Below are 27,885 nucleotides of genomic sequence, written 5' to 3'. Positions count from 1 at the left end.
CCTGCGGCACGGCCAGAGCCAGGGTGCAGGGGGACTCCCTGCGCTGCAGATGTGCCCCGGCTAGCAGGGGGAGGGAGAGGTAGGGGGGAGAGAGAGAAGGGGGGCGGCCAGGGCTTCAGCGGGGTGCTGCCGGGGCTGCCTTCCGCCTGCCGGGAGGGCTCCGTGCTGCTCCGGTCGGCTGGGAAGGAAGGATGCAGACTGCCCTGCTGGGCTTGCTGTCCTCTGCGCCGCCACCCCCTACAGGGCGGCCAGAGCGGAACAACAACAAAACAAAACAAAAAAAGAAAAGAAAAAGCGGCCGTGCCGCCCTAGGATTGAGCGGAATGCCGCCTCCTACAAGCTGCCGCCCCAAGCACCAGCTTGCTCAGCTGCTGCCTGGAGCCCGCCCTGGCTATACACAGTCCAATTATAAAAGTACCCCACCAGTTGTATCAATCTGAGATCAAGACTATCTTTTGCCCCCAGATCCAGTTGCTTTCAAGATCTTGGTCACTAAGGGTTTTTCTGTACAGGAAAAAAAAAAGACCTGCAGCATTTCCCTGGAACCAGGTGCTCTTCTACACATGTAAGAGTATCAGAAGCTGGCCCTTGATTAACAGATGATATTTAATAAGTGTTAAGTTGATTAAAATTGTCTGAAATAACACTAATGATTGTAAAAAGTTATTCCATAAAATAGTTACAAACTATTAAAAAAACAGCTATTCTATGTGTGCTTACCAAGTTTTATTTTTCCCTCCCAATGTTCATTTCTTAAGAAAATTGGCTAAAAAGCGGAAAGAGACATTGAGTAGTACCCGGCAGGAAATGACAGTGATGGTGAATTCAATGGATAAAAGCTACACTGAGCAAGGCACCAACTGTGACGAAGCTTTCTCTTTCATGGACACGCACAATCTAAATGGAAGATGTAAGTTCAAAATGCTTGGGGATGCAGCAGTCTCTTTTATTTCTGAAGGGGGAAGGAGGGTGGAAATGGCTCTTAAAATACTTCTCATTACCCAATCAATTCAGCGGACAGGTTATTCATTTGTGGAAAATCCATGGGATCCAGCATCTCCCACTGTGCAACACATCACAGCATGTATTCTAATGAGCAGGACTGTCAGACATCAAGAATAGGCTTCTTTAAAAATAATAAGGATAATTGAGCTTTTCTGTCTTTCCTTTTCTTCCACATGAACACCAGAGACATTCTGCAGCAGGTGTGGATTTGCATTTCCCCATCTGTTTATTGTGCTGAAAGTTTTATATCCTTTATGCTGCCCCCACATCCTTCACCACCACCACCCCATTTTAGGCAAAATTTATTTTTTTAAATGTCATCACTTATCTTTGGTTGTCCCAAAGCTCAGTTTATCAGTGTTATAGCTGTCTCATTATATCAGGTGCCAGATGATGCTTTCTCACTTGCTAGTGCAGAGAAAGAGCTAACTGAAATTAATCAGTGTGGAGTTTGATAGGCAATTCTCCAAATGTCTCGTGTTTGTGATATATCCTGAAAATGAAATTTTGGGGAGTGAAATTTCACACATTAAATTTTTTACTCACCTGCAGACCTTTGTTTGGGGTAAGAACTGTGCCAGGACCATACTACAAATAGAACAGTCTTTTTCACAACTGCTGAACAGGAAAAAAAAAAGAGAACCAAAAATGTTTACATGAAGTAACACAGCAAAAACCTTAAACAAAAATGCCGTTTGTTGGGGTTTTGGGTGGGTTTTTTTGCATACCACAATGTTTGCACAGTTTGCAAATTTATCAAAGTTTTAATTTTGTTTCTCATATTAACATTATACAAAGAGTTGTTTCTGCTTTTCAATAATATGCTTAAGATTTTATCTTTAAAGAGCTCAATCGTGCAAACACTTTCTACTAGATTTATGCAATGAGGCTTCTCTCGATAGTGAGTATCAGGCTCAAAGTTCAGCACTTGCTTTTAAATGGCACTTTTTTGTGGTCTAGTCTTAGTTGCATTACTCATGGGAACAGCCCATTGCAGTCTCTGAGATTAGTTATAGATTTGAAGGCCAGAAGGGCTCACCAGATCATCTAGTCTGACCTCCTGTATATCACAGGCCACCACCAACACCCAGGTCCCATACTTTACTCAAGAGAGTAAGGGGATCAAGATTTGGCTGTATCTTTATTCACCAAGATATATTTTTTCTGTGGAGCTATTAGATGGTCACAAAAGCAAAAGTACGTCTTACAGTCTAGGAAACAATAAGTACTGGAGGCCAGATCCTCATCTTTTGTAAATCATTGTAGCTCACTTGAAGTCAATGGAACTCTGACATTTTACATTCACTGAAGATGAACTTTAAACGCAAACTTGTCATAATGAATGTGGCTGCCACAGGAACCAGGCTGGCAATGTAAACAATTTGTATTGATCTTTTAGTAAGGACTCATTCCTATGAGGGGTTCAGAGCATCCTGCATTCTCATTACAGTGTGTGGTCGATATCCTGCCTTGCATTAGGCCAGTTTTGTTCTAACCAGTTCAGCCAGCCCCCAGCAGAAAAGAACCCTTGCCACTGCTTCTTGACTACTGGTACAGGGGATGTGGCCACAAGAAAAGGGGACCAGTCATCCCCAGCTGCACGGAACATTGACAGCCAGCATAAATAAGAACAGCTTTCAGGTTGCTCCATCTTATGCAAGGGACAAGCACCTGGCACCTGGAGGGTCCAAAGACTCAGGAACAAAGATGGAGCTCAAGCTAGCACTGAAAGAGAATTTGAAATTTCTCTGCTCTGTAGCTGCCTGGTCTCCACATTTGTCCTTCAGATCCTACCTTGTTCAATGTTTAGGTCTCTGAACTTCTTCGAGTGATTGCTCATGTGTATTCCACAATAGGTTATGCTGCACGGGGCACCGATGTCAGAAGTTTTTCCCCTAGCAGTACCTGTAGGGGAGCACCCCTAGCGACCCCTGGAGTGGTGCCTCCATGGTGCGGTATTAGGGGCGCTGTGCGCTCCCCCAACCCTCAGTTCCTTCTTGCCTGCCAGTGAAGGTGCTTCGGAACTGCTCTGCTCCAGCTTTGCTGTAGCTCGTCCCCAGAACTGCTTGTTCGTTCAGTGTACGGTATTCTCCCATGCTATGACTGGCCGATTCCTTAAGGGATTGGATCATCTCTTCCTGTATGTTAGGCCCCCAGTCCCACAGTGGGACCTAAACCTGGTGTTGGCCTGTGTCACGGGCCCCCCATTTGAGCCGCTAGCTATGTGCTCCTGGTCGCACCTTTCATGGAAGGTGGCCTTCCTGGTAGTGATCATGTCGGGTAGGCGGGTCTTGGAACTCAGGGCCCTGACCTCCGAGCCCCCGTACACGGTGTTTCATAAAGATGAGGTCCAGCTCCGCCCACACCCTTCATTCCTCCCGAAGGTAGTCTCCGCCTACCACATGGGTCAGGACATTTTTCTGCCAGTCCTCTGCCCCAAACCCCATGCGTCCAGTGAGGAGCGCCGCCTCCACACATTGGATGTGAGACTAGTTCTGGCTTTTTACCTGGAGCAGACTAAACCGTTCAGGAAGTCCTCGCAGCTGTTCATCGCCTCGGCCAAACGCATGAGGGGTCGGCCAATCTCCACTCAGCGGCTCTCCAACTAGATCGCCTCGTGCATCTGTACGTGTTATGACCTGGCGGGAATCCCTCCGCCACCAATTGTGAGGGCACACTCGACTAGGGCGCAGGCCTCGTCGGCTGCCTTTTTGGCCCATGTCCCCATTCAGGACATTTAAAAGGGCTGCCATATGGTCTTCAGTTCACACGTTCACCTCTCATTATGCGATCGTCTCCCAGACCAGGGAGGACACCAGGTTCGGCAGGGCCATACTCCGTCCCGAGAGTTTGTGAACTCCTACCCACCTCCAACAGATATAGTTTGGAATCACCTATTGTGAAATACACGTGAACAATCACTCGAAGAAGAAAAGACAGTTACCTTTTCCATAACTGTTGTTCTTCGAGATGTGTTGCTCATATCTATTCCACATCCCGCCCTCCTTCCCCTCTGTCGGAGTTGTCTGGCAAGAAGGAACTGAGGGTGGGGGGGGCGTGCAGCACCCCTTATACCGCGCCATGGAGGCACCACTCCAGGAGTTCCTAGGGGTGCTCCCCTATGGGTACTGCTAGGGGCAAAACTTCCAGCACCAGTGCTCGTGGCGAGCATGCACACCTATTGTGGAATAGACACGAGCAACACATCTCGAACACCAGTTACGGAAAAGGTAACTGTCTTTTCTTGAGAATTTACTAGGATGTCCAGAATATCCTTACATCTAGTGGAATAACTGAGATGGAGCTGTAGTGTAATGCACCACAACTTGCATCAGCCACGAGGGTTGCATGTGCAATAACCTTTGCTTAAAAGTTTTTGACGACTCTTTGGCTGAACATCCCTTGATGTTTTATAATTAACAGTCTGTTACCCACTGATTATTTCTGTCCCTTTAATGGTAATGCATGTGTTGTATGTCATACTTTGGAATTAAGTCAGCTTAGATTGTTTCATTTAACACCCTTATAAAATTACCAGTGTTTACATCTTTAAATACTAATACCAATACTGAAATGTGAATCACTGGTTGAAAAACACTATCAGAGAAAAGAAATAACCTTCAGGAAACAATACTGTATTCATATATGTTACCCACCTATCTGAACTATTAGTAGTACAGCAGAGTAAAAAATGAATTGTAGAAGAATATTTGGCTATCCTATTTGTGGTATTGTTAGGTAACCCTTTTAATTCTCAGAGCTACTGTAAAAAGCAAATGCTGTCATTGTTACTTGCTTATTTGAATATCTGCATTCAGTCTTACCTTTGAAACATAAAAATATGCTAGCCATCAATGGAAAACTTCACAATGATCAAATTGCTTTATCTGATCAAAATTATTTTCAGAAAATTGGTCCATATTAGCTAAACCAGTCTAGTAATTACACAACATACTTTCTGCTCCCATTGAAATCATTGGGAGTTTTGCCATTGCCTTCAAAGGGAGCAGGATCAGGGAGCCCTAAATTAAATCAATTGCATATGCTTATATTTCCAATCTGAAACAGCCAAATTTCTCTTTGCTGCCACTGACTAGATTTTCTTCTCTTTACAGCTGTATCCTCCCCCTCTTCATTTACAATGAAAACTAACACATTGAGCACAACAGTGCCTAATTCTTATTACCCAGGTAACCAGTTTTTTATCTTTGTTTCATCCCTTCATAATGCAATGCACCAGTTTCCCGCCTTAGAAATCAAAATGTATATTGTTATTATTTTATTATATATTGCCATAGGAGCGTTATACATTGTAACATATTATAACTAGTTGCTTACTGTGGCTTTCTGCAGGAAAATTGGGGATCATTTATCAATCATTTACTGTTCTCTCTCTTTTTACCTTTCTGCATTGACCTGCTTATGATGTATGACAGATCCATTTGTGCCAACTGCAATTTTAGGTGAGAACATTTCCCTTTATCAAAGTTTATTGCAGAAATAATTTAGAAAGGTGCAGCTCTGGGTTACAGAACATAGTATCTAAGAGACTAAAGCATTAGGTTTTCGGGAGGGGGAGCAAGCTTTTCTGCAATGAGAATGCTCAGGACAGTGATCGGACTGGATTCCTACCATCACGGTGCAAAGTTAGGGAGGAAAAGGAGAAAAATTGCTTTCACATGTGGTTTTATGAAGAAATGTTTATGCATGTATTTGGAATGATACACAAGAATTTGATTATCATGGCAATTAAAATAGTTTCTTGTTGTTTTCAGTTTTATCTGTGAACTGAAGATGTCACTTTTGTAAAAATAATGTTTTCCTAATTAAGGATGATATAGAAAATCAGTCAAAATAAAGGTCTGGCCATCTACCAGCTATCATTTCTTCTTACAATACCACACGGTTTTCTGACATGCCTGTCACAGTGAAGTTTCAGAGAAGTTGATGTTTTGAACAGCAAAATGACAATATGGCACTTCATAAAAATATCGTTTATTATGTGTCAGGTGTCACAAAAATGAATAAAATGGTAGCACTATAGGACTAAATGCATTTGAAGTATGAAACATTTCCACTAGGAATTTAGAAAAAAACAACCCTCTTATTTGTGCAATATAAAAAGAATGAAGGAAAATGGCATTTTCAAGCTGTTATAATAAAAGTAGCATGAGACGCTATTGCATTTGCAATGAATAGTAACAAACCTGTGTTATGGCTTGTCCTTTGTTACTTCCACAGTACTAACCTTCACCTAAACAGAGATTTAAAAAAATTAAATAAAGGTATAACAATGCACTGTAGCAAGAATTCCAACCCAAGTGTTAAGCTGCTTCTCTAGCGCTGTCTTTACAATGGTTTGTCTTTATAATACATATTTTTCTTCCTCTTCCCTTTTCTCCAAATCACTAGGAATTTGTATACGAAGTATAATGCTTACATGTCATTTTCTGGCTTTAAGCAGTTGCATTGAGGTAAAAAGAAATTAAGTATAGTTAAGTGACAGTTACAGAGAACTGCAGTTTAGGAATGTGATTTCTGAAAAACTAATGTAGCAAAGTTATTGCGCTGGAGGGATAATTAGGAAAGCTCATTTAAATATGACATCCAAAGGAAAAAAAGTGTGCATTTTTATACTTTATGTACATCAGGGAGAATGTAACGGTAGTCACTGTAACAATGTAATAATCTGCATGCAAATGAAATTTGCAGAGCCTTTTAACTGCCTGAGATTTTAGATTCCTTTGTGCTTTCAGTTCATTCAGCAACTCATCCAGTAGATGTTCTCACCTTGTGGGTGATCAGGAAGAAAAGCATTGTTGCCAGGAGAAAATTTTAGATATTTCTATCAGGATTATGATAAGCTTTGAAAATGGATTCTCAGAAACTTTTTCAGTGATTTGTTGGACCGTAATGACAATGAGAAATCTTTGGTAGGTTTCTCTAAGGAGAAATAATATTTAAACAAACATTTCTGATATAAAAAAATGCATTTGGGGGGACAAAATCTCCTCCTCTGAAGCTGTAAAAGAGAAGTTCTTGAGTTAGCTAGCTAATGTATACAATCTGTATTTACTCTCCTCAGAAGTCCTCCCATTATTTTGTTGTAGAAAATAAATACTTTTGTTGCCTTCCATGTTAAAGGTTAAGTATCCCTTTATGGTTGGTGTTCCGTTCAAACAGAAGTAATCACCAGAAAGCTGCATACATACATGTATTGGGCTAGAGCTTTACTGGTCTAAATTAGAGCAGCTCTACTTCAATCAGTGGAGCAACTCAGATGCAGATCTGTCCCGTGACATTTTAAAACAACAATTAATTTTCAAGTCCATGTATTTTAATACATGAATGGCTGGCTTCTTACTGCATGTAAAGCCCAATCCTGCAGTCCTTCCTTATCCATTGGGAGTTTTCAGGACATAAGGGACTGCAGGGTCAAACTTCTAGTTGGAACCAATTGAGCTGGTCTACATGACCTACTGGGAAGTAGTATGACTGTGATTATTGTTTAGTTTTGTTGCTAAAGGGATCACAATACACTTACATTTTCCAAAATGTTATGAGAGGAAACTTAGGGCTTGTCTTCGCTACTGCACTAAATCGGTAGCTCTGCCATCAATGCAGCAGCGTCGATTTAGCAGGTCCGGTGAAGACACGCTAACTCGATGGGAGAGCGTTCTCCTGTTGACTTCAATACTCCATCTCAATGAGAAGCGGAAGCTATGTTGACAGGAGAGTGTTTCCCGTCAACATAGCATGGTGTAGACACCACTTTAAGTCCATTTATGTAACGTAACTAGCATAACTTAGATCAACTTACAGCATTAGTGTAGACAAGGCCTTAGACTCAACATGCAAATTAGCATCTTCTCAACCTATTGAAACAATTGACTGAATTAATAGGAAACTTTTTAAATGAAACAAATGGCAACAATCTGACTTCTTCTCAACGATTCAGTATTTCAATTATTACTAATTTTCAGACAACAGAGAGAAGCTTCATGTTTAGCCTAACCACTTAAGTGAAATCTTTACAAACAATCCCTTAATATTCCTGGGTTGTGTATGGCTAAATTAATGTTCAAAGAGAGGCAACTGGTCTGGAAAAGGCAGGGTAGATAATGCCTGCCTGTCCTCCTATGTTCTGAACAAAACTCAAAAAAAAAAAAAAAAAAATAAAATAAAGTAACAAAAGAAAAGGAACTCAACCCAGATACTCCATTGGTCTTGCAGTTGTCTGCAGCACCCATGGTTCTGATAAATGCTGGCTAAATATGCATTTTAATAGTTCTTCAGACAGTACTGGACAAATATATTGGAATCAATAACTGGATAATATAATGGGGATCAATAACTATATTCACCAGCTAAACTAAATAAGCTATATGGTGTGGTATGACCACCATGTCAGTTGGCAAAAGCAATTGACTCTTACATCTGAGATTCTCTGTCTTGCTATCACTTTCAAAGTCAAAGCAAGAAGATAGCAAATATTGTACTTCTGGTGGATTTATATTGTACCATCCAAGCCAGGGAGCATAACCTTTTCATTTAAAGTAACTTTAAAAGATCAGTCCCAAACATGGCATAATAGTTTTAGTCTTGAAAGGGTGGGAGCTAGATGAGGCAGAGAGGCAGTGGGAGGGAGGCAGGAATGAATGTTCCATTTAGTCCACAACACAGAGAAGTGCCCTGGAGTGAGAGGCTTATGGGCTGAACTGTCTCACTTTCACAGCCCAGAGACCCTGACATTTGATAAGATTTGCCATCTGAATATTTAATACGAGTTTCAGAGTTACGGTGATACCTTAGTTTGAACAAAAATAAAACCTATAATCTAACTCTACATAAATTTTAAAAAAACCATACAATCAACTTCTACACTTTTTTTTTGTCTTTTGTGTCTTAGCCGCCTTGTAGTATTCAGGTGCCATTTCAACAACAACATGCTGTAACTACACATGTATATCGCCTTTCATGCCATGCATCCCAAGGTGCTTTGCAATACAGTTTTACTGCATGTTAGGCAAAAGTAGCCAAATTTAATTATTAAAAATGTAAAATAATTTTCTGCTATATTGGATGAGGTTAGTAAAGTGGCAGGAGACATAGTGAAATATCCATATTCATATCCATATTGCTACATATTATTTTAAGTTTAGGTGCATTGTTCACATTTTAAACTATTCACTGAGGACCAGATTTAATCTCCGTTTCATCAGTGTAAGCTGACTGTAACTTCATTGACCTCAATGAGTAACTCCCTTGACTTTAGTGGAGTAACTTTTGATTTACACCGAGATCAAAAACTGGCCCTTGATGAGCAGATGTAGCAATTTGCGTGTTTGTGTGAGATCTTGGGGCCTTTTCTTAAAGAAAATGTTGGGAGCTCTATATTATAATAAATTTAACTAAAGAATACGGAAACCGTATTATTTTAGCGGTCCCCTTTTATATAACACATTTTACACAGCAGTCATTTTTACAGTATATTAATTTCATTAACCATTTCCCATAGTTAGTATGCAGGCATTGCAGAGTATTTTGACCAAATTAAAACACTATTTTTGTTATTTCAGTTAACTAAAACAAAATACTCTTTGAGAAATACAAAATTTTGGTCTTCCTTTTTTTTCAGCAAAGAAAATATTTATGATGATACTTACTCCTCAGACTTTTGGGTTTTTTTTCTTGTCAAGTATTAAACACATTTAAAAACTCCATGAAAACAAGGGGAAAGTGATATTGCTTCTTGAATCGTGCCCTCTTTCACATAATCAGTGACTCAGCTAGGATACCAAGCTGTAAAAGTTAAATTACAAACATAAAATTACCTGTAATTATTAATGTAGTACTGTTGCTTATGCCCTGTTTCCTTTTTCTCCTCCTCTTTTTTCTCCTGATATGGTTCTTCTTAAAAGTGCCAATAAATGGTAAGTTGCCCATTTGCCCCATCAAAGAGGTGTGGAGGGGGCGGGAGAGTGTGTGTTTCATACAAATTTTGAGCAACCCAGTGGGTTCTGTTGCGTGTTGGCTTGCATGTCAGTTGACATATAACATTTTATGCCTAATGTGATGGCCCATGATATATTGTGAAGTTGTTGGTTCTGCAGCATGCTAAACAGCCAATCAAAACATTTCCCTAAGCAGATGATCTCTTGCATTTGTCCTCTTGTATTTTGTTTCCAAGTGTTGTATCAGATCTACATTTTCATTGCAGTCCTAGCTTAATGAACCATAATCCATTTTGTGCATTTTTTTATTTTGCTCACACAAAACATTTGTTCTGAGTTCAGTGTAAAATCTAATAGTTCACTAATCTAAGAAGAATACAAGTCCTATTTTATTCCAGTGGGACTTGATGAAGTTTCAAGATGAAACTTCTCTACAGCTTATAACTGAATGCCTAAAGAATTTAAATATTGTTTATAATCAGTTAGTGTTTAAAACAATATTTATTTATATATATGTATATATATTTAAAACAATATATAGTTTGGACTGTTCTGCAATGCTTACATTGTAGAAACATGGACATTGCCTCATTCCAATCAGTCTTGAAATCTCCCTGGATAATTTACTAAATGGATTTATCTTTTTTCTGGCACAGCCCTCATAAATAGTGGTTATATTAAAGTTGGTGATATCAAAATCATCCTTGAAGAAATCAATGTATTTTATACTTTTAATAAGTGGAAACAACCTGGTATATTGTTCAGTTTTCTTTTCGTAGATGAAACCCACACGATGGCCAGTGACACAAGCAGCTTGGTCCAGTCACACACCTACAAGAAGCGAGACCCAGTGGATGTGCCGTACCAGACCGGACAGCTTCATCCAGCCATCCGTGTGGCTGACTTGCTGCAGCATATCACGCAGATGAAATGTGCAGAGGGCTACGGATTCAAAGAGGAATACGAGGTAAGTGCCAGATCTATTGGCCAGATTGTTGTGCCTTCTGTGGTGCCAGCTCTCACCTTTCTGCAATCTGCACCACAGAACAGGAAAAATAACCACCACACAGAGAAGGCCTCCTGTAGTGTGGACAAAGGATGTATAGAGAGAGGCACCTTCTCTACTGTGCTAAAATGGCACTGACAGTATTTTATGTGTAACAAGTCAGAATGAACAGTGAGATGTAAAAATACAGCTTTACATTCTGTATCTAATTCCAGTTATCCATGAGTATATTTTGAAAAGCCCAGGCCACTGTGGGATCAAAGAGCCCTCTGTTATGAGTTTTTATTTTCTCCTGAATAAAAGTAGCATTTCAAAGTGTGACATCATAGCACTGGCCAATCAGAGTTGTCCTGTAATGTGACACTGTGCTTTGAAATACAGGTTCCACGGGTGGTCATGACTAGTGCATGCCAGCAAAGGCCTGGTCTACACTACGATTTTAATTCGGATTTAGCTGCGTTAATCCGAATTAACCCTTCACCCGTCCACACTACAGAGCCAGTTAATTCGAATTAAAGGGCACTTAAAATCGATTTCTGTACTCCACCTCGACGAGCGGAGTAGCGCCTAAATCGATTTTGTTAATTCGAATTAGGGTTAGTGTGGCCGCACACCACCGAATTACTGTGTTTAAATTAATGGGGTAGTGTGGCCGCACACCACCGAATTAATGTGGTTAAAAACCGAATTAAGGTGCTTAGTGTGGCCGCGCACAATCGAATTTATACAACCTGTTTCCCAAATTCGAATTATCTAAATTCGGATTAATCCCGTAGTGTAGACATACCCAAAGACTGTAGGAATATAGCACATCATCAAGGCTATGGGAGTGCCTGCAATGCCAGCTCTATGTTCTTTGAGAGATCAATGAAAAAGGCAAAAAATAAAATCTTTCCTGTCTAAAACAAAGCATTATAAATGACTGCCTTAAGCTTAGCTATGCTCTAAAATCACAGGAATGGTACTCTCATGTTCCAAGTCATGTGGAATTGAATGATCAGAGATTTCTCAATCAAGAGTCCCCTAGTAAATGCAAACCTCATTGGGTTCCTTTATATTCTACTTTGTTCCATAATTTAGTGTCTAGGTCACAGAAATGAATTTCCTTTACACATTTCCTTCTGCCTTTTTAGGACAGAGTTTAAGGGGCTGATCCTGAAAACTCTTATTCATGTGAGTAGTTTTTACTTATAGTGAATGGGATAACTAAGAAAACTAGAATTATTCACATGTTTAAGAGTTTATGGGATTGAGCCCTAAAAGCTAGCAGAATTAAAAACATAAATTCAGGGGGAACAATTACATATAGGTTGGACAATAAATTGGTATCAATAAAGCTCTGAAAGAATAGCTAGAATACACAATGAATCTGTCAGTGAAGTGTATGAGAATTCATGCCATAATTTGCATTGAGTGCTTAGGTTGTACGGTGATGGACACAAAATGCAAACTTGGACAGATGTAGATACTGGTAGGCAGGTGAGTTTTGAAGCTGTTATGGTCTATTTCAAAATACTCTGTGATCTTCTAAATACACAAATGATGGCCTATTCTGTGACCCAGCCTAATATGGCCCATAGTGGCCGTACAAGAGAGTAAGACCCCACCAAGTCCTCCCGTATTCCTCTCCACATCGTGGCTCAGCAGAAGGAAGGAGAACAGAGGCTGCATGCCCAATACCCCTCCCTTCACCCCTACAAGTTGGCAGAAAGGAGCAGAATGATATAGGTTTGGCCTTGGCTTCTCAGCACCCCAGCCAGCAGAGCTGAGGTGTTTTGAAGGAAGGAAGCTGCAATTCGTAAAGGTCTGCAGTAAATTACTTTTCACCTCCCATGCACACACAGCTCCTTCTCACGGCTCTTCTTGGGGTGTACACAGCTATGCACTGCCCTTAGAGGCTCACTCTAGCCCTGCGTGAATATAGTACACGATGTACCATATTTAGGCACTTTGAAACTATAGGTTAATGTCTTTACCTAATAGACTAATACAGACCCTTTGAGTAAAGACCCATCTACTGATGTAGAGTACGCTTTTTACAAATGAGCAATGGTCATGTTTTTCAAGTTTGTTGTGCCCTGCCATGCAAAATGTACGTTATGACAGTTGTTTAAATAAAAGATGTTTCTGATAACTGCTGTTTAAAAATGACAATTGAAAATCTTTGTCTTCGGAAAAAACTTTGTTCCTCAGCCTAGACCTTGTATACCAATTTTAAGTGCAGAGGAAACCTACAACTAATTTATAAAAAGTACTGTGAAATGGAATCTATAATGGAACCACTGACATAGCTTTAACTACAATGGATCAAATGATGCTGCTGAAAAATGGTTTCCAGGAAAATCACTTAATTTTAAACTTTCCAACCTGATGGATGACACCCAATTACAGGCAGGAGGTGTAGTCATGACTAATGTCTGTAGATAAAATACATCAGTGTAGTCTACTGGAGATGGTGGAAGAGTGGGACTTGAAATATTGTAGCACTAGTTGCAACATTTCTGTTTCCATGTAATTGTTTATGATCAGAATAGACCATCACAAGCCATGGAACAGTCCTTCTGTTACTGAATTTCTTAGGATCATTGACGCATCATTGAAGTCTTAAGCTGCCAAACCTATTAAAATATTTACCTTTGTCTTGAAATTATCTGCAGAGATAAATGCACACTGTGCACATAGTTCTTGCTACAAGCTAAGCAATAGAACTGACTTTCTGGAATCTCTCTTCCATGTGCAATAAAAAACTATCCCGAACTTCCAGTCCTGCTGAGACTGAGGAGCTCCCTGTTTAAGCTGATTTTCAGACTGAGACCTCTTCTCTTTGCCAAGGCTGGTACAGGCATATGGAGGGATTTATTACCATTAAATTATCAGAAAGAAAGCTGTCCAAATGAAAAGAGAGAAATATTTTGACAGGGGATTTGTTTGGAATGGACTTTCATAGGTGATTTTCCGTCTAACAAGATAGCAGGATTACATTCTCTCACCAGGGAAACAACTTGATTCCAAAGACATTCAATCAGGATTCACAATGAAAATAAATACGTTGAACTGAGCAGAAAGTAATGTAGCACATTACCAGCTAGTAGCTGTTTAAGGTAATAAAAGGGACCAAAGTATTAACTAGTATGCTTAGTTATAAGTGCTTTAAAATAAAATTTAACAATTAAGGCTATGATTCAGCAATGTGCTTAAGCACATGTGTAATTTTAAGTCCTATCAATTTCATCCAGAAGTTTTTGGAGTGACATAATTGATGTAAGGGAAAGAGTTGATAGGTCACCTCTAACCAAGAGCAGCCTGGTGCAAGCATTGCCTGTGCATCGTTGATAAATCAGTCGATTGCTTGACCACACTTTGGTTCATTATTTCGTTATGAAATATACTCAAGAGACCAAATTACCAATGCCAGTCAGGTTTATTAATATGGTACAGGAAAAAGATTCTGTATGATACCAGTCTCCCAACAGCAGTCTAGTGCAGCAGTGTTACATTCACCTTATCCAGAAGGTGTGCTCCCTTACATTACTAAAATCATCTTTTTGTACCCTGCTTGTTTACCAGAAAATGGTACTATATATGTCACCTGAAACTGGATTCAGTTTTCAGCTTTTTACCTTGTTTATTTCTGGTACAGTGGTGTACCCCTTCATCTTTCTTCTCAACACATGCATTCCAGGTACTAAGGGGCATGAAAGCACTCCCCTTGGTTTGTGAGGGTAACTCCCTTTCTGTTGCTATGAGGAAACAATTATATGTCGACACTGAAAGTTTTCCTATCTACTTAAGCCAAAGCTTACTTCAGCTAATGCAAGGTGTTATGAGATATTTAGCATAAGTGAGCAGGATTATGGTACAGGCCAGTTTAGGCTATATAACTGTACAATATTTGTGCTTAATATTGTCGGTATTTAATGCACGCTGTTATATGATATATATTTATATGTTAATCAACCGCATTTTGGGCATGATCTTGCAAGATGCTGAGCAATCATGTGAGATCCTGAGCATCCTCAAATCCCAAAAAACACATTGGGTGTTTGAGGGTGTCGAGCACCCTTTTGCCCCAATCCTGTGAGGTGCTCAGACTCCTCAACTCCCATAGACTGTGGGCTTTCAACAGCTTGCAGGAATGGGCCTTTCATGATTATTAATGAACAGAAGTACGCTATAAGGACCCAATCCTGCTTCTGCTCTAGCCAGTGGCAAAACTGCCATTGACTTGACTGGTGCAGGATCCGGCCCTGAATCCCCTAGTGATTCATTATGACTATGTAAGGGTGAGAGCCAATACAGACATGTCTTTAACAGTACATCTATAACAACTTCACTGTCCAATTTCCCTTGTGTTTCTCAAGTTTCAAACCTTTATTTATCATCTAGTGGAGTGTAGATGATTGTAAAGGATTGTGCAGAAATCTTTAAACTCAGAAGCAATTGATACATATTTCCAAACAGCTTAGTACACAGTAGATCTTTAAAATCCTTTCAGTCTCCCTGCCGGACTTTAAAAAACAGAAAGTTGAGATTTTGGTTTGGTCTGGCAGTGTCAGATAGTGGTATGGTTTCCCATACCCAACCTACTCCAGCACAGCTTTATTAGAGCTCACCAGTTCTAGAGTAAGAGGGATATTATTTACCCTTGAAAAGTCTCTGTTTCCTATCCCAGTATTCACTCTGTCATCATTTTCACTAATTATCTCCTCTCCACATTGCAATAACAAAAGATAACAAGAGTGAAAATGATCTCTGTATTTTTTTCACTGTGCCTTTGTCCTCCTCTTCTACTTTGACTTCATAGTTCAATAATACTTTTCACTTGCATGGTGCCTTTCATCTGAGACTGTCAAAGTGCTTTAACACATTAAGCCTCACAGCGCCACTGCAAACTATTGTATGGATCTGCTCACTCCCTCCTGAGAAAGTAAACTTGTATCCATTACAGGAGCCCAACACAGCCTAGTAGTATTGGTAGGAACTTAAAACTACTCTAAACACAAAGTTTAGTACGATTTTAACTAAAATTGTTTTAAACCCCTTTTGTGGATGCTCTTATATCGATTTAAACTTGGCTTATATCTTCTCAATGTAAGTTGATTCCTTACCAAATTAAGCTAAATTGACATAAGCCAGGTTTAAATCAGTTTCAGAACGTCCACACTGGTTTAACTACATTGATTTTAAAACAACTTTAACATAAAGTGCAGCTTTGTGTGTAAACAAAACCTTAGAAAATCAGTACTACATTATACTCAAATAAGGGAAGTTCTGAGCTCCCATTGTCTGAATGGCAGAGGTTCCTTTAAAATGCCAGGACTTGTAAATGGGACCCTTTTCAAGCTTCCCTCTGTTGCTAATCCTGATGGAATTGCATTAGGGTTGCCAGGCATCTGATTTTCAATCGGAACGCCCAGTCGAAAAAGGACCCTGGCATCTCTGGTGAAAAGTCCGGTTGGGGGTGCAGGGCTAAGGCAGGGTCCCTGCCTACCCTAGCTCCATGAGGCTCCTGGAAATAGCCGCCAGGTCCTTGTGGCCTCTAGGTTCATGGGCAGCCAGGTAGGCACCGCGCGCTGCCCCCATCCCTAGTGCTGGATCCGCAGCTCCCATTGGTGGGGGCAGCACGAGGGCAGTGCGTGGAGCCTCCTTGGCCGCCATACACCTAGGGGCTCCAGGGACCTGGCGGCTGCTTCCTGGGAGCCCGGTAAGGACCGCTGGGACTCCGCACCCCAACCCCCTGGCCCAGCCAGGAGTCCGCTCCCACACCCTAACTCCCTCCTGGAGCCCAACACCCCATCCCCAGAGCCCACACCCCGAGTCCTCACCCCCACCCCACACACCCCAACGACCTGCCTGTGACTGGGATCCCAGTGGAGCCAGCTGAGGTCACTCAATTAGGGTGAACTGCAAAGAATGGGGCAGACAATCCCCAAAGCTGGTGGATATTCCAATACTTAGATTTACCAAACCAGCAGAAAACAGCTTCTATAATACCTTACTGGTCACCCAGAAGCCAACAACACAGTTTCCTTAAAGCAACCCAACCTTAGGCCTCCACCCAAACACCCAAGGCCTGGTCTACACTAACCCCCCAAGTCGAAGTAAGGTACGCAACTTCAGCTACGTGAATAACGTAGCTGAAGTTGACATACCTTACTTCGAACTTACCGCGGTTCAGACGCGGTCCACACGGGGCAGGCAGGCTCCCCCGTCGACTCCGCGGTACTCCTCTCGTTGAGATGGAGTACCGCAGTCGACGGCGAGCACTTCCTGGTTCGATTTATCGCGTCCAGACCAGACGCGATAAATCGAACCCGGAAGTTCGATCCCCAGCCGCCGAACTAGCGGCTAAGTATAGACCAGCCCCAAGTCAAATATGATGAGGATTACTGAAACCTTTTTTCATCATATAAGAAAGTTCTGCCAATCCCAAAGCATCGGACACATTACCTCCCAGGCTAATGAATATTCCATATCTTACCCAAATACATGCTTACAGCCAATTCTTAACTAACCTAACATTTATTAAAAAAGAAAAGAGAGAGAGTATTGGTTAAAAGATCAGTATACATACAGATATGAGTACAGTTCTGAGATCAGATTCATAGTAGAGATGGTGAAAGAGTTCTTTCAGAATTAGTCCATAGGTTATAGTCCAATGTCCATATTCAGGGTGATCCAGTTAGGACTGGAGATCTCAGCCTTTTGACTTAAGCTTTCCCTGCATGAAGCATCAAGCAGATCTGAGATAAAAAGGATCAGGACTCAAGGAGTTTTTATAGAGTTCCAGGCCTTTTCTTGGTCAGAGTCCTTAGGCGAACAATAGGCAATCATGAAGACTTTGAAGTAGACCTATTTCCTAAGCATCACCGGTAATTAGCTACATGGATTAACATGAGGCAATTGCTTGTTTTCCACCATTCACAGGTGATTTGCCGTACATTTCAAAGAGAGAGGAATACAGTTCATTTAAATGTTAAGACGTCCTTTTGATCTCTGAATTAACAGAATACAGCATAGACAGGGATTGTTTGATTACATTGTTAACCTCTACCAATATATATATGTAAACATACAAAAACATAAACATTATCTACCAAAATATCTTTAAGGGTTGAATTTGGGTCAATTAGCCTGCAAACTGCTTAACCCTTTCTGGCCATGTGTCACAATTTGTGTAAGATTTGTTGAAATTATATAACAGTGGTAGCAACAATGATATTTTAATCAGATAATGCCATAGTGATATTTTAATTAGATAACGCCACACTGCCCCAGCCCTGACCCCCACACTGCCCCAGCCCTGAACCCCTCATCCCTGGTCCCACTCCCAGCCAGAGCCTGAACCCCCTCCCACACCCCAACCCCCTCCCCCCCCCCCCCCCCATGCTGCAATCCCCTGCCCTAGACCGCAGCCCTCTCCTGCACCCTGAATCCCTCATTTCTGGCCCCATCCAAAGCGCACACACCCAGCCCAGAGCCCATACCCCCTGCACCCCAACCCCCACCCCAGCTCGCAGCCCTCTCCCATACCCCGCAGCCCTCATCCCCAGCCCCACCCCAGAGCCCGCACCCCATACCGGAGCCCAGGGCCGTAGCAACAAAGAACGTGGCCCCCTCCGAACGGTGGCCCCCTCCGAACATATGTCCGGGCGGGGCCCCTTACAATGCAGAAACTGGAATGCGGTATTTATTTTGCCACTTTTAGGGGCCCCCTTCCTTGCGGGGCCCCCTCCGGTCGGAGGGTACAGAGGGCGCTCGCTACGCCTCTGCCGGAGCCCTCACCCCCTCCCACATCCCAACCCCCTGCCCCAGCCTGGTGAAAGTGAGAGAGCGTGAGGGAGAGAGGGTGGGGGAATGGAGCAACCGGGGGGTGGGGCCTCAGAGAAGGGGTGGGGCATGGTCTGGCCTTGGGGCAGGGGCAGGACACAGGTGTTTGTTTTTTGTGCAGTTAGAAAGTTGGCAACCCTAAATTGCATCAATGGGAGAATTTAAGGAAAAAAACTTGGTATAGCTTCAACTCTCTTGGTCCACACATAATTTTTATACTAATTTAGCTATTTCAGTTAGGGAGTTATTTTATACTAATATAGTTAAATCAATACAACCCCTAGTGTTAAATCAATACAACCTAATAGTGCTATAATAGTAAATTATACCAAATTTAATCCCCTTTATACCAATAGAACTGCATCCAAACTAGGGGTTGCACCAGTTTAACTATATCAATTTCTAAACCAACATATTTAAAGCAGTACCAAAATTATGTCTATACAAGCCCAAAGGGGTAATTGAGGCCAGGAAAATGAGGTGTAGTGAAAAAACTTGTCAGTTAACACATGTTAATGAACAAATTTTTTAGCACCAGTTAGCACCTAGTGTAGACAAAGACAGAAGTGTTTTAAAATTGTTAGCTGGTCCTGGTCAATCCTTAAAATTCTGTGTTGCAATCTGATCACCTCATCACAAAGAGGAGATAGCAGATTTGGTGAGAGTGCAGAAATTGGCAGTAAAAATGACTGAGGCATAGAAAAATTCTCATATAAAAAGAGATTTAAAAGTTTGAGATGGTTTATTTTAGCAAGAAAACAAATAAAAGGAGATGTGATCAAAGGAAATAAAATTATGAATGGCACAGAGATGGTAGATTGGGAATTTCTGTTCACCCTCTTTCTTGTTACGGAAACATTCAATGAAATTGAAAGGTGGCAAATGCAAAGGAAATTCAGATGGAAAATGCTAACAGTTCATATGAAGAAATACTTTTTCACAAAGTGTACAATTTGCCTGTGGAACTCATTGCCACAAGATATCATTGAGGCCAAGAGTTTAGCAGGATTCAAAATAGGATTTGACATTCATGTGGATAATGAGAATAGCCAGAGCTATGGAAGAATGTGGGAGGGAGAGCTCAGTGGTTTGAGCATTGGCCTGCTAAACCCAGGATTATGAGTTCAATCTTTGAGGGGGCCATTTAGGGATCTGGGGCAAAATCAGTACTTGGTCCTGCTAGTGAAGGCAGGGGGCTGGACTTGATGACCTTTCAGGGTCCCTTCCAGTTCTATGAGATAGTTTTATATATGGAGATATACCTAAGACCTTTGGAAGGGCTATAAATCCTCAAGCTTCAGGGCATAAGCTAACCTCTAAATATTGGAGGTTAGGAGGAAGCTTTCTCTGGGTGGCAGGCTATCCCATAACTGCCAGGCTCTCTCCCCTGAAGCATCAGGTATGGGCTACTGTTGAAGAAAGGATACTGCACTAGAAGGCCAATAGTCTGATTCATCTTTCACATTAGTGCTTAAAGCAGAACATAACCTCTTTCCTATTGTCTTTGTCCCTCCACTCCATTCATAACTCTTCTTCCTTTTTGTCTGATTGAAGGACACACATGCTGCCAGAGAACATTTTTAAGTGTTGTGCAGCTGGGACCCTTTTCTGAAATCCTGGAGATAGCAGGAAAAAGTAGTATTTTTTGTTATTGTTAAGCTGAAATAGCAATTGATAGGACCCAGCTGGTGCTTCAACTCTACATGCATTCACTGTGACAGAGACAGCCCTTGTCTCACCTCCAACCTGCACACATTTCACATGCTCTTTTCAATTCTTATTTTATATTCTGCAGCACCAGCTGAGTCAATCAATTGCCACAATCAGCGAAGGTTATTCTCTATCCCACAGGATACAAATAACAAAACAAAAAAACATGGGAACATAGAATAGGAATGGAGATATTGGCAAGCACTTTAAATACATTAAGGACAACAGCAGCAGCTGCATCTTGCAGTGTCTGGAGAAACCAACTGCTTTTTTTGCTTGATTTCTCCCCCTTTGATGATGATGATAAAATCCATCAGCAAAGTATGGAGACTTGTCTAAAATAGTGAGAATTTGCCCTATTATTATGAAAATTATTCTGAAAATTGTCAGCAACACTTCTCCTTAAAGATCATGCTTTGGTTGCTCTTTGTTTTTAGTTTCCTATATATTTTTATTACTTTTTTTCCGTAAATAAAACATATTATGCACCCTGCTTATTTAAATCACAAAAGAAAAGTACATCTTTCCAGCTCTGTATTTCTATTTATCATATTAATCTTTGGGTAATCTCGCATCTCTGAGAGTGAATGGTTTCCAGCTCTTGTTGAACTTGTTCATTTTTTTTCATAAGTCCAAACATTAGACCTTATCAGCCTGTTTTGTAACTGACTCTCTGAGGCCTGGTCTCCAATTGAAAGTTATAATGGTATAACTATGTCAGCTAGGAGTGAGATTTTTATTTTTTTACAGATACAATTATCCCAGTAGAAGCCCCTGTGTGAACACAGATATACTGGTATAAAGGTGCCTTATATGAATATAGTTATTCCCCTTCCCATTTGGGAATAGCTGTACTGTTTGGAGCTGGTCAGAAATTCTCCGATGAAGCAGAGTTTCATTGGAAAATATCAATTTGTCAGACTGAAAACTTTTCATGAAAACATCCTGGGCACAGCAAACTTTCATTGAACCACAGGCATCTGAACCCTACCTGGTTTCCTGGTGGGCTGCTTGGGACTCTGGGCTCCTTGCTCCATAGAAGCCCCACCAAGCAAACTGCTCTAGGGCTGGAGATCTGGGACTTTCAGGGTTTGCAGCAGGTCCACCACGCCAGAGCTTCCAGGCTCCCCGTTGTGGAGCCAGGAGCCTGAAACTCCTGGGAGCCCGAGCTGTAATTGAGGCTCAGCTCCCAACTTCACAGCAGGGAATCTAAAAGCCCTAAGAACCTCATCTTGAGCTGAGGCTATCAGGGTTTCCAGTATCCCTGCCACAGAGCCAGGACCTTAGAAGCCCTGGGACAGGCTTACCCACCATGTAGACGGTGTCCAGGGTCAGCGGCTATGGAGCAGCCTTGCCATGCAGACTGCCTTGGGGCCAGGGATCAAGAGCTTCCAGGGTCAATAGCTCCAGGACGGTACTGCCATGAAGACTACAGTGGACTAGGGACCCCCAAGGACTTCCATACTCCTGAGCTAGTTGGTGCCCCAGGATACCTGACTCACTGAATAGCTGTGGTGAAACTGTAAAGAATGTAGTTTCTGTCAACAGCTGATACAGTCCTGGGTAGCATATTTCATCTCAGAAGCACCTCAGAAAATCTTGAGTTTCAGCCAGCACTAATTTTGATGTAAAGTTATATCAATCTAACTGCATCCCCACTAGGGGAGTTGTACTGTTTCACTGTAGACAATGCCTAATTCTCTTTCTCTTTTAATTGTTTGTTTTTTAATAACTGTTCACAACATAGTGGATAGTTTCTAACTCTTGCAGGGCAATAAACACTCATTGCCATCAAGGTTTCATTTTTAAAGCAGTTGATAAATGTCTAGTTTGTCTTCAGTTTAGAGGATAAAAAGTCCTTCAACTTGCTGAATTTCCATTAGCTTCTCAGCCAGTTTGTGTGGTCATTTTGCACATGCAAATACAGATCTTTGCTTGCTAGATACGTATCTTCCTTTATAGTCAGTGTGTGTGTATCTTTACATCATTCATAACACATTGCCTTCCTGCACCATGGCTGCTGTAGAAAACTGTCCAGTGATCTTCTCTAATACTGACAAAGTAATTTATTTGAATAAGGAAAATAGTATTTTCCCTAAAACTTCTCTCTCTCTCTCTCTTTCTCTCTCTCTCCCCTGTTTAGCTTCTACCCACACTCTTCTGGGGTTCCCTGTTCCACTCTCTCCCACCTGCCTTCCTGCTGCAATGTCAAATAAAGTGTGTATATATATCCCCACAGTTTTCTCCCTTTGTTTTTTGTATAAGCAGTTTTAACAAGAATTAATTTTTTAGCAAGAAACTATGGATCTACACAAGTCACTGGCTTCACTGCTTGTCACTACAGCAGGGGAAGAGACTGTTTGCATTGAAATCCCCTTCAAATCCTTGTCAGGCCTTGCTCTACTTCCACACTACTGGTCATCTTGTAGGCTTGATAAAGATTTTGTCCACTTGAGTCATTTGGATTATATAGTTGCAGAGGTGTATATTCCCATACCTTAACTCTAGGACTCGTCTCAACAGAGCTGTCTCCCCAGTGCTGTGCCATTGCTACTAGTTTGGGTTTGGAACCATTAGAAAATGCCTCCTATTCTTCTATAATCAGTAGCTGGAACAGTCTCAACCGTATAGGATCATGAGCAGCAAGCAAGCCCAGGGATGATAACAGCTAGTTTTGGCCAATATTTTCTTCACACAGTTTTATCAGGTTTATGCTGAGGTAAGCTTTGGGCTGCATTCTGAGGTTAAAGAGGAAAGCCTGGGATCTGTTGAATTTAGCACTTGTCATCCTTATATCCTTTAAGCAGAGACATTTACAATGAAAATTTACCTGTAAGGTTGGCAGTGTTGATCTGTTCCCTCCTTGATGCGTAAGAGTTATGGTATGCTAATAAATAAATGGGCCGATTTTGTCTGATACCTATTTTAATTAGCTCTCATTAGTGTTGTGAGGCTCGTAGCCAACCCAAAATGGCACTCTTAAGTACTTCCATGTTATGCTAAATTATCAATAGGGCTCCTCAGCTAAGCACCAGCCACAACTAAGGACATTGCTGGTGCATATTCTGCATTAGACTGTCACTTACCTCACGTACCTTGTCTCTAAGCAATCTCTAGAATTTGAGGGATATCTTGTCTAAGTCTTTACTAAGTATTAACAATACGAGTGGCTTGTGGGCTGTCAATGACCTTGAAATTTTCAAGGCCCTGCAAATATCTTGGGAGCCTCTCGTATGCCTCTACACCCACTAGAGATTCCTTCTTTGGGCCTATCAGGTGTCAGCGTCTGAAAGCCATGTGGAGCAACATGCCACAAGCGCCTCAGCTTTTTTCCCTGTTCCATAATGAGTCAATTTTAAGCAATTAGGTAGTGGTATTTCAACTGTAGCATTGTCTTTTTATGGACATACCATCGCCCCCTCATTACCTTATGTCCCAAGAACCACAGTTGGGTTTCTTTTCACATACACCTTTCTTTCCTATTAGTCTTGCAGCCTTAAAACTTGTTTTAATTTTGCTGTTTTCTTACTCAGATGTCTCCTAATCTAAAATGCCATCCATAGAAACTTTTAGTCCCTTCAGCCCATGTAGAATCTTGCTCAATTTCTTCTGGATGCCAAAGGGGATGCAACAAATATCTTCCAAACCGCATAATGAAAATTGTCAACTTGGCACTGAGAAGAATTTGTCAGAATCCAGTATCTGCACGAAGTAACTCTAGTTATCTTGGAGATTATATCTTCTGTAGTGGGAGAATAAACCTTTTCCTTCTTCCTGCTTCTCCAAGCTCTTTAGGTCTACACCCATACAAATGCTAACCCTCCAAACCCCAATCCCCCCCGCTTTTTTGTGTGTGTAACAAACACCAAAGAGAGACACCACTCAGTTGGTTCAGTAATCTATTACACACATTTACTTCTCCATCCTGTTTTTCCTTCACTTTGAGAAGCAGTAGGTTTAACAGTCTCCAAACTATCCAAGCACATGGAGTACTCCCCACCATTTTATAGATCTAATACTGGTCCTTCTTTAAGCAGGTCCCTTTTGCTGAACCAGCACTCCCTGGGTTTTATTCATTAGTGTTAAATTCATATTCCTTGTCTTTTAGAATAAGGTGGGTTTCAGATTTACCCAGGCAACCTGTGTGTCCTCTCAGGCTGTTGAGCACTACTTTAAGGACTAGGGTTGGGATTCACAAGGACTTACATACTGCAATGCTGAGCTTTTAGGCACCCTACCACCAAGTGGAATTCATGATCCCAAGTTAGACACCTAGGCTCCCTGAACAATGCCTGAAAAGGGGATGCACAAAAAAAGGTAAGTATGTACCTAAGTCCGAATGAAGTCAGTCAGACCTAAGTATGTACTTAATCATAAGCATGTGCTCATACTTTCCTGAATCAAGAACTAAGTTAGTGTTTAGATTTGGGAGTTAAGTTTGGACTCATCTTTACTGCTTAAGTAATCATCTAACTAGAGCTGGCTGGGAGATAACAAAGTCCCACAAAATATTTGGAAATTTCAGTTTTTTCTCTGTGCCAAATCAGGATACAGAATCATAGAAGGTTAGGGTTGGAAGAGACCTCAGGAGGTCATCTAGTCCAACCCCCTGCTCAAAGCAGGACCAACCCCAATTAAATCATCCCAGCCAGGGCTTTGTCAAGCCGGGCCTTAAAAACCTCTAAGGATGGAGATTCCACCACCTCCCTAGGTAACCCATTCCAGTGCTTCACCACACTCCTAGTGAAATAGTTTTTCCTAATATCCAACCTAGACCTCCCCCGCTGCAACTTGAGACCATTGCTCCTTGTTCTCTCATCTGCTAACACTGAGAACAGCCTAGCTCCATCCTCTTTGGAACCCCTCCTTCAAGTAGTTGAAGGCTGCTATCAAATCCCCCCTCACTCGTCTCTTCTGCAGACTAAATAAGGCCAGTTCCCTCAGCATCTCCTCGTAACTCATGTGCTCCAGCTCCCTAATAATTTTTGTTGCCCTCCGCTGGACAATATCCATTTTGTCCACATCCTTTCTGTAGTGGGGGGCCCAAAACTGGACACAATACTCCATATGTGGCCTCACCAGTGCCGAATAGAGGGGAATAATCACTTCCCTCGATCTGCTGGCAATGCTCCTACTAATGCAGCCCAATATGCTGTTAGCCTTCTTGGCTACAAGGGCACAATATTGATTCTCATCCAGCTTCTCATCCACTGTAATCCCCAGGTCCTTTTCTGCAGAACTGCCGCTTAGCCAGTTGGTCCCCAGCCTGTAGCAGTGCATGGGATTCTTCCATCCTAAGTGCAGGACTCTGCACTTGTCCTTGTTGAACCTCATCAGATTTCTTTTGGCCCAGTCCTCCAATTTGTCTAGGTCACTCTGGACTGTATCCCTACCTTCCAGCGTATCTACCTTTCCCCCCAGCTTAGTGTCATCCACAAACTTGCTGAGGGTGCAATCCATCCCATCATCCAGATCATTAATGAAGATATTAAACAAAATGGGCCCCAGGAAAGACCCCTGGGGCACTCCGCTTCATACCAACTGCCAACTAGACATTGAGCTATTGATCACTACCCGTTGAGCCCGACGATCTAGCCAGCTTTCTATCCACCTTATAGTCCATTCATCCAATCCATACTTTTTTAACTTGCTGACAAGAATACTGTGGGAGACTGTACCAAAAGCTTTGCTAAAGTCAAGATGTATCACGTCTACTGCTTTCTCCATATCCACAGAGCCAGTTATCTCATCATAGAAGGCAATCAGGTTGGTCAGGCATGACTTTCCCTTGGTGAATCCATGTTGACTGTTCCTGATCACCTTCCTCTCCTCCAAGTGCTTCAAAATGGATTCCTTGAGGACCTGCTCCATGATTTTTCCAGGGACTGAGGAGAGGCTGACCGGTCTGTAGTTCCCCGGATTCTCCTTCTTCCCTTTTTTAAAGATGGGCACTATATTTGCCTTTTTCCAATAATCCGGGACCTCCCTCAATCACCATGAGTTTTCAAAGATAATGGCCAATGGCTCTGCAATCACATCAGCCAACTCCCTCAGCACCCTCGGATGCACTAGATCCAGCCCCATGGTCTTGTGCATGTCCAGCACCTGTTCTTTCACCACTGAGGGCTGCTCACCACCTCCCTCCACCTGCAGCAGTCTGGCAGCTAATCTTGTCTGTGAAGATCAAGGCAAAAAAAGCATTGAGTACTTCAGCTTTTTCCACATCCTCTGTCACTAGGTTGCCTCCCCTATTCAGTAAGGGTCCCACACTTTCCCTGACCATCTTCTTGTTGCTAACATACCTGTAGAAACTCTTCTTGTTACCCTTCACATCCCTTGCCAGCTGCAACTCCAGTTGTGCCTTGGCCTTCCTGATTACACCCCTGCATGCTCGAGCAATATTTTAAATATTTTAAATATTCCAAAGCAGAAATGTTCCAGAGCTTCTGAAACAAAATATGCTCCCCAGAATTCTATGCTCCTTGAGCTGGCTGACTCTTCCTCTGCCTTCCTGGCAGGCTGTCCTGAGTTCCAGGTTGCTCATCTACCTGCTCACTGCTGAGTGAGCTGTCGGGCTGCCCCATTCCCTAGGCTCCATGGGCTGCTCACCTCCCCCTCTGCTGAGCTTCCCATCTGCCTGCCTGGCAGGCCCCACTTCCCAAGCTGGTCAGCTTCCCATTTGCCTGTGTGGTGGGCAGCCAAGCTGCTCCAACTCCCCTGCCTCCCCATCTGCCCATCAGGCTGGGAGACCAGGTAGCGGGGCAGCTCACCAGGCAGGCAAATGGGAGCTGGGAAGCCCACAGCCCACTGGGCTGGCAGATTGGGAAGACAGGCTGTCAGGAAACCCGGCACTGTTTTCAAGTGAAAATTCCCACAGAATCGACATTTCCCACGGAAAGTTTCAGTTCTGTCAAATCAGAAAGTCTGATGAAAAAGTGTTCCATTGGAAAACTTTCAACCAGCTCTACAGCTAACAAACTGATTACACAAGCCTGGGAGGAAATAGAAGTAATAGGTAGAGGGTGCCAATTACAAAAGCGCTTTACAGGGAACACAAGGCAGCAGACTGTGTAAGGGAACACATTTTCAAACCCTGTGTAGGCTTACCGAGACTACTTTAGCTCATTTAAAACAAATGCATTATACAGAAATATATGCATAGTTTAGGAATATAGTAGATGAACTATTGCTAAATTAGAACTCTTTTAGCAGCTAAATTATGTTAATTTGATTTAAAATGTGTTTCTCTAGCTTTTAAACAGCCAAGAATAATGTTCTGGTTGTGAAATTGGCAATGGATTAAAATGCCTAATTATATATAGTGAATAAATACAATCCATATAAAACATGCAGGGTGTATTTATAATAAATGATGAATAT

General features: G+C 41.9%; 1 protein-coding gene across 8 annotated transcripts in view; it reads left to right on the top strand.

The window, feature by feature from the left end:
* PTPRM (protein tyrosine phosphatase receptor type M) overlaps positions 1 to 27,885 on the top strand; it is a 698,330-nt gene that overhangs the window by 565,085 nt on the left and 105,360 nt on the right. For 4 of the 8 annotated variants that reach the window (XM_026661206.1, XM_026661202.1, XM_026661186.1 and 1 more), the window contains 5 exons: positions 759 to 910; positions 5,121 to 5,195; positions 5,442 to 5,468; positions 9,927 to 9,938; positions 10,739 to 10,926. In XM_026661206.1, coding sequence (XP_026516991.1) covers positions 759 to 910; positions 5,121 to 5,195; positions 5,442 to 5,468; positions 9,927 to 9,938; positions 10,739 to 10,926 — 454 coding nt within the window. The remainder of the gene's footprint in view (positions 1 to 758; positions 911 to 5,120; positions 5,196 to 5,441; positions 5,469 to 9,926; positions 9,939 to 10,738; positions 10,927 to 27,885) is intronic. The other 4 variants (XM_026661195.1, XM_026661181.1, XM_026661212.1 and 1 more) reach the window with 2 other exon arrangements.

Source organism: Terrapene carolina, unplaced genomic scaffold, assembly GCF_002925995.2.
Source record: "Terrapene carolina triunguis isolate 2854851 unplaced genomic scaffold, T_m_triunguis-2.0 Scaffold58, whole genome shotgun sequence".
Taxonomy (NCBI): domain Eukaryota; kingdom Metazoa; phylum Chordata; order Testudines; family Emydidae; genus Terrapene; species Terrapene triunguis.
The sequence above is the reverse complement of the archived record's forward strand: the minus strand, read 5'-3'. Positions and strand labels throughout refer to the sequence as shown.